The sequence below is a fragment of the Lipophrys pholis genome (genome assembly GCF_963383615.2).
Source record: "Lipophrys pholis genome assembly, chromosome: 17".
NCBI lineage: Eukaryota > Metazoa > Chordata > Actinopteri > Blenniiformes > Blenniidae > Lipophrys > Lipophrys pholis.
In genome coordinates this window covers 18,433,503-18,440,463 of record NC_137643.1, presented here as the reverse complement: position 1 = coordinate 18,440,463, position 6,961 = coordinate 18,433,503, and the positions used below count along the sequence as shown (strand labels likewise).

The window sequence follows — 6,961 nt, the reverse complement described above, 5'->3', positions numbered from 1 at the left end:
GGGAATAGTTTCCGTCCGTCCTGCCTGACGGACCTGGAACATGAACCTGGAAACATGGCTGCCGGCCGGATCAGCAGTGACGAGCGCCACATGACCTCCGCCACCGTCCAAGCAGCAGGTCAAAGGTCATCTCTCACACTCCGGCCGATGTCATTACCCGGGTGTTTCTTGGCGTTTGACACCAAGTGTTGTCGTCCGTCTGCAGACTCCTCCGATGAATCAACATTTATTAAACACTGGGCTCTTCCACTGTGGTGCAGTTCTGATATGCAGCCAGCAGATGTCAGGCGTGTGCCTGGAACGTTTCGAAGGAGAGTCTTTTTGAAGCTGCTGTTGAGTCAAAGTGGCTCCTTCACTGCTTCAGGAGTCTCATTCCACCGAGGCAAGGTCAAACCAGATCACATGATGCTGACCCTCCGTCATGCATTCTTTTACTTTTCTCTTCAATTGATCAGTTTGTTTTAAATAAACTGATCTGAACTGGAATTTAAGCAAAGAACAACTTGTTGCTGGTCAACATTCTGTAAAACAGATTTTATTTTGATTTAAAAATGAAGTAATGACAAAGATGCGAGGAAGTGGGATTAAATTGGACTCCTTCCTACTCACTTTCAAACATGTAAATCCAGATTGTCTCACATTGAAGACACACTTTGTTTCCATGTTCTCTCTCTCTCTCTCTCTCTCTCTCTCTCTCTCTCTCTCTCTCTCTCTCTCTCTCTCTCTCTCTCTCTCTCTCTCTCTCTCTCTCTCTCTCTCTCTCTCTCTCTCACACACACACACACACACACACTAGTGTCCAGTCTTGTTGTTCGATGTCTTCCAATCTGGATTAAATGTGTATCTGTATCCGACAGGCCGCAGGCTATACGTCAGGTAGTCCAACACGTACAACTGGACGGCGCTGGTGTAGTGGAAGGACACGGCGAAGTCTGAGCAACACTCTGGACCCTGGACACAGAGCGGTGGGACAGAGCAGTCAGACAGAATGGTGGGACATAGCGGTGCGACACAGAGCGGTGGGACATAGCGGTGCGACACAGAGCGGTGGGACAGAGCGGTGCGACTAAGAGCGGTAGGACACTAGTGGTGGGACAGAGCAGTGGGACAGATCAGTGGGACACAGAGCGGTGAGACAGAGCAGTGGGACAACTGTGGGACAGAGTGGTGGGACTCAGAGGTCAGCAGGGAGATTAAAGCTGACAGAGGAGACCACCTCCAGCCAGGAGGAGCCGCAGGAGAAGAGACTCCAAAGGACACCAAACCGCAACAGCAGGCATCAGGCCACGTCCAGGCAGGCAGCCCCCAGAATCTCAAGAAGCCCCCAGAATCCCAGGAAGACCCCAGAATTCCAGGCAGCACCCAGAGCTCCTTGTCCCCTCCCAGACCGCCACACACCCAGTAGCCAAGGCCCCCCCACCCACCATCAGAGCAGAGCAAAGCAGGCCCTAGCCCCGGACCAGGAAGACCGAACCCTCCCCCCCGTCCCCCCTCGATTGTTGCTCACCTCAACCGTAGGGTAGTAATCATAACGCAGGACCCCCCGCTTTGGTTTTCTCAACTGCCGCACGAGGTGGTGCTCTGGAGGAAAAGCGTGGAATGTTTCCCTCCCCTTCACATCCCTGGAGTCTGCTGGCTGCACCTCCATGGCCTCCATGCACCTCCCCAGGGCCACGTCTGCAGTGGGGGAGGAGTGTGTGCACTTTCCGGAGCTGAATCCCTTGATAAATCTTCTCAGAGCCTCTTTGCTGAGGACGTATCCTGCAGCCCCGCTCATGTAGCCCCGGCTGACGGGGCTCTGGAACCTTCGGCCCAAGTACACGGGCTCCTCTGGGCCGAACTTGGACAAGACGTACCGTAGATTCTCCACCACCACAAACGTGTCGTCATCCACTTTCAGGAACCAGTCTGCTTCCTGGAAATGGTTCTGGTGGATGTAGTGCAAGGCTCTAATGGTCTTCTGGTACAGGTTCTCTTGCCCCTCGCTCACATTCAGACCGACGGTGGGGAAGCCTGAGGTCTGCGAGCTCATGTACAGCGTCTTGTTGCAGTGCTTGGCCCACGTCTCTTTGATATGTTTGCTTCGGGAGTTCAAGGTCTTGGGTCCAGTCAGGACCCAACATAAGACCCGTGTTGCGTTTGAGGAAATGTCCCGATCTGGTAGCGACAGAAACACAGCGGGTGAATCCCAAAGGCAAAGTGAAGGCGCTGTGAGCTCACGTTAGATGTGTAACCGTGTACATTAATACTTTAAGTTACCACAGCAGGAAACATCTCAGATTATACCTCACATGGTGCAATTATTGATTTTGATCACAACTTAGTTATTGCAGGTCATTCCGCTCCCGTTCAGGTCTGATCAATAATGCAACCAAAGTTAGTTAGTTAGTTAGTTAACCAGTTGACCAGGTTTTTACGAAAGTCGCGAATGCATTTTAAATATCATAACCTGTAAAGACGTGTGCTCCTCACTTCACATGCCTCCACTGCTCTGGACAGGTGAACGCTCACCTGTTTGTTTCTCCCTACTTGCGTGCTCATGAGCCCGGGTTCCTCCACGCCTTGTGTTTCCTGTCGCCTTTCTCGTCCTCCCAGTGGTGAGATTGAACTCCAGCACAAGGCGAAGAGCGAGAAATCCCAGCAGCAGTCCAGCTGCAAACATCAGCCGAGATGAGTTGATGTGCATCCTTCACAGAGGTGGACTCAACATGGAGGGTAATCCTGAGGGGGGAGAGACATGAGATTAGCTGGGATTATCCTGCTCATCCTGCCCACAACTTAGAGTTTATTGCACTGAAGTGAGCAGGAAGTGAGAAATCCAAACACCTGGCCAATAAAGCTGATTCTGATTCTGATTCTGATACTTTCTAGGTGAAATGTGTCGCTGCTGCACTTTCTTCATTGACCTTCTTTTCTTATCCAGTGTTTCATGTACTTTATACCCAATAAACTGCAGCTGCACAGAGTCCAGAAACTAATTCGCCCACAGTCAATAAAAGTCAATCTTATCTTCTCTTCACCAGCGTCAGTGAGGAGCTACAGCAGAACACACTCTGCAGGAAGGTAAAGATGAAGCACGAGCAGTGACACTTTGATGAAGAGGAGACTTGTCGTTTACAGGGGTTGATTTCTTCCCCTTGTGTTGACGAAGCAGACAGATCGTCAGAAATGTGACAGAACGTCCTGAAAAGTGTTTTCCTCTCATAACAAAGGAAACAAACTCACTCTGCCGACGGCTTTCGGTGCTCTCTTGGTGGGATGTACTGGTCTTCAGAACCTGAACCCTTCCTCTTCCTCCCTCAGCCTTTACTTGGAACAAGAACTGACCACCGGCTTCATCCGCCGTAGAGGAAGTGGAGTTTGCTCCATACCTTTGAGAGCTGCTGCTGGGTTCTTGAGTTTGTCGCTGCTGGGTTCTTGGGTTTGTCGCTGCTGGGTTCTTGGGTTTGTCGCTGCTGGGTTCTTGGGTTTGTTGCTTCTGTGTTCTTGGGTTTGTTTGCTGCTGGGTTCTTTCTTTTTGTCGCTGCTGGGTTCTTTCTTTTTGTCGCTGCTGGGTTCATGGGTTTGTTGCTTCTGTGTTCTTGGGTTTGTTTGCTGCTGGGTTCTTTCTTTTTGTCGCTGCTGGGTTCTTTCTTTTTGTCGCTGCTGGGTTCTTGGGTTTGTTTGCTGCTGGGTTCTTGGGTTTGTCGCTGCTGGGTTCTTGGGTTTAGGATCAGACGGCTTCTGAGCTGCTGCACACGACACATAAAACTTGGTCACCGGAGACACTTTGACAGACACACCTCGACCTCCACCTCAGGTCGTTTCTGCAGCGCGCAGACAGCGGAGAGGCTGTGCTGTGGCGCCCTCTCCTGGCCGTATGGGGGCATTACCATTCTTTGCTGGTGTCGGTTTTGTGGAACGCAGAGCTGCTGGAGTAGGAAGAAAAGGCCGGGTCTTTTGTTTTGTGTTAAAACGCGTAGTTATTTATTTATTGAACGAAGAAGCTACAAACAAACAATCCTGCAAACAAAATATAAGCAGACGACTTTGACATACATGTGCTCACAACAATGAAATTGGGACTAAATTATATACTGTAAATACTAAAAGGGATTAAGTAGTGTCATTGTTCTTTTTGGAAGAGTTCTTTAAATTGCTTTTTCACTTTCAGAATTGCAGCTTCAGCTTTGTTCCTGTCCATGGCTGTGCTGAATAACAAGCAGTGACACTGAACTGCATCTTACTTTATAATCTTTATTATCGTTGATTTCTTAGCTCTGTTAATTATCGTGACTCTTTATTGTATATGCTTATCCTGGTCTTTATGTCAGAGATGGCCTGTATCTCTCTCAGGTTTTTTTTGTGTTTTATTGTGGTTTGTTTATAATGGATCTTGATATTTACTTGGCCTATTGCCTCAAACATAAAAGAAACGACCAAACATTCAGCTGGCTCAGTGGGTACACACTACAATACAATCTAATATAATATAGGGAAAATAGGAGCTAAAAACAATAAAAAGTCACAGTTTAAAATACAGAGTCCATAATGAATAACAGTTCAAGTCCAAGGTGAGAAACTTCAGCAGCCTGGTTCTTTCGGGTTCAGGCAAAAGGCAGAACCTGTGGAAGTCCATTCCCAAACATATGTTGTTCCAGAATATCTGAGTGTAAGAGTAGTCCCAAAACAAATGGGTGATTGATTCTTCAGTGTTATTACAGAAAGAGCAGAGGATCTACATTCAGGCGATATTTTGAAATGACACTGTTTACAGGGTATTTCTTGGGCAGTAGCCAAACACAGTTCCAGTCTATGTCCAGGCGGCGGCTTGTATAGATCTTACAGCAGTTCAGAGGAGGAAAACAAGACAAAAACCTTTAAAAATCCATCAACAATGTGCTATATGGCCCTGATATCAGTAAAGAAAATACATAACTTTTGGGTAAAATGATGGGAAATGTTCTGAAACTGCAACGAAAGATGACTTTGTTTGAGTGGTGAGAGCAAGACCACAGTGGAAATCTATAAACACTGCATCAACATTGACATTGACAATGTTCCAGAAGATGCTGGGCTTCATGCAACATGCTACAGACGATTAGTTGATAGAAAGATGTTGGATTCCGCTGAGAAACATACAAGAGAGCCTCCATATGTTAATGAAACACAGAGAGGTGAAAATGCTGAAACTCCGAGAAGAAACTCTGGTCCAAGACGGGTCTACCTATTATTTCCTCTGGTCCTGGTCTGGTTGGGTCTACCTATTGTGTCCTCTGGTCCTGGTCTGGTTGGGTCTACAGTACCTATTGTTTCTTCTGGTCCTGGTCTGGTTGGGTCTACCTATTGTGTCCTCTGGTCCTGGTCTGGTTGGGTCTACAGTACCTATTGTTTCTTCTGGTCCTGGTCTGGTTGGGTCTACCTATTGTTTCCTCTGGTCCTGGTCTGGTTGGGTCTACAGTACCTATTGTTTCTTCTGGTCCTGGTCTGGTTGGGTCTACCTATTGCTGAGAAGAAAGTTCATCACTATGGTGAAAGAGCATTGATGCTTCAAACTCCAGGTAATGGAACTGAAATACCAAGGTTGTCTTTGAGAAAACAGGAACATCACACTGCGGTCATTAAGAGCCCTGGTACCGATGTGGCAGTCGTTGCTTTAAGTCTGGAGAAAGATCTACCATGTCGGCTGTACTTTCACACTAGAATTTCTAACAAAACAAGAATCGTTGACTTAAGCCAATTTGACCTCACTGCATTTACAAATCTGAGTAGAAGTTTTTATCTGGACCAGTCCGCCTTTGAAGTACTATACAAATATGTGTGCCACCTGTACGTCCAGTCATCTGCTGAAAATGTGAACAATGCAAGATCCAGAGCGTTCTGCATGGCATCTTCAGCTTTGTCAGAACTGTCCATGCCTCCCAGCATGTGGCGCTCTACACCAACACTGCAAAAGGACAAACTACCAAGCAGCAATAATGAATCGTTGTCTGAAAAGTATCATGTGTTCACCCTCACCCATTAGTAGTGGATGGCACATTGAGGATGGGGAGTTAACAGGGACCTGGAGGACTACAAGTCCTGCTCCTCAAGGCGTGTTGCAGTTCGTCCACTGCACCTGTCAGCAAGTCAAATGTGATCCAGACACATGTTCATGTATGTCAACAAGACTGATTGATAGGGTGCCAGCACTGTGAATGTTCTGAAGGAAACAGAAGATATAGTGACTTGAGAGGATATTTCTGACAGTGATGGAGAGGAACCATGAAACATCCTGTAAAAACAGTAGAAATAAAAGCCTACGAGGTCTATTAAAAAAAACATAAACCGTAAAGTGACAAAAGCATCTATTGTTAAAAGAAGAATGAAACTGTGCCGCTGTAAACACTGCCACACAAACACACACATCACTGTAACAGCATTGTTTGTTATTTACAAAGTTCTCCATGGTTCTTATACGACATTAGTGGAAGAAGCGTTTTTCCACAAATGTGCAAGGTTTCATGGTCTACGTTCACATTTCATGGTAATAACTCCTCAAGACTTTTCTAAAATGTCATCATAAATATATAAGTGAATCAAGTATCACAGAAACTTTGTTTTTTAAACTTATACTTGTATAATAAGTATAATTCTTCTGACACATATTTAACTGGTTTGGATTTCCTGCTGGGGGGTCCAGGATCCAAGGGGAATTGATCTTTTTTTTTTTCTTTACAAAAATCACAGTTGAAATCCCCTCCTGGGATTATTCTGCCTTTACTTCCTTTGTCATCGTCACTGAAATGTCTTTAAACAATGTGGGCAGGGCGGCACGGCTCGGTTGGTAGAGCGCTCGTCTCCCAATTGGAAAGTAGCAACTTCAATTCCCATCTCTGCCTGCCAACATGCCGAAGTGTCCTTGGGCAAAACACTGAACCCCAAACTGCCTGGGTGAATGCAGCGTGAGAGTGAGTGGTTGGTGGTTGTTGGTGATGGTGCA

General features: G+C 46.7%; 1 protein-coding gene across 4 annotated transcripts; it reads right to left on the bottom strand.

The window, feature by feature from the left end:
* Positions 1-508: 508 nt before the first annotated feature.
* c1galt1a (core 1 synthase, glycoprotein-N-acetylgalactosamine 3-beta-galactosyltransferase 1a) lies at positions 509-3,763 on the bottom strand. 4 transcript variants are annotated; one of them, XM_080485481.1, is made up of 5 exons: positions 3,572-3,763; positions 3,372-3,455; positions 2,512-2,721; positions 1,508-2,157; positions 509-951 (listed from the first exon to the last, which is right to left on the bottom strand). In XM_080485481.1, exons 3-5 carry the CDS (start codon positions 2,684-2,686, stop codon positions 793-795), a joined length of 984 nt encoding a protein of 327 aa, XP_080341607.1. In that variant the 5' UTR covers positions 2,687-2,721; positions 3,372-3,455; positions 3,572-3,763; the 3' UTR covers positions 509-792. The 4 variants fall into 4 exon arrangements, with proteins under 4 accessions (XP_080341607.1, XP_080341606.1, XP_080341608.1 ...); XM_080485480.1 differs by having other exon boundaries at positions 3,226-3,455; positions 3,572-3,760; XM_080485482.1 differs by having other exon boundaries at positions 3,226-3,760.
* Positions 3,764-6,961: the final 3,198 nt, after the last annotated feature.

Bases quoted from the DNA above. Each gene is read 5' to 3' on its own strand.
- c1galt1a (XM_080485481.1), bottom strand. From the start codon at position 2,686: ATGCACATCAACTCATCTCGGCTGATGTTTGCAGCTGGACTGCTGCTG. The intron at 2,158-2,511 runs GTGAGCGTTCAC...TGTCGCTACCAG, and splicing joins AAGTAGGGAGAAACAAACAG to ATCGGGACATTTCCTCAAAC. The intron at 952-1,507 runs GTGAGCAACAAT...CTCTGTGTCCAG, and splicing joins ATTACTACCCTACGGTTGAG to GGTCCAGAGTGTTGCTCAGA.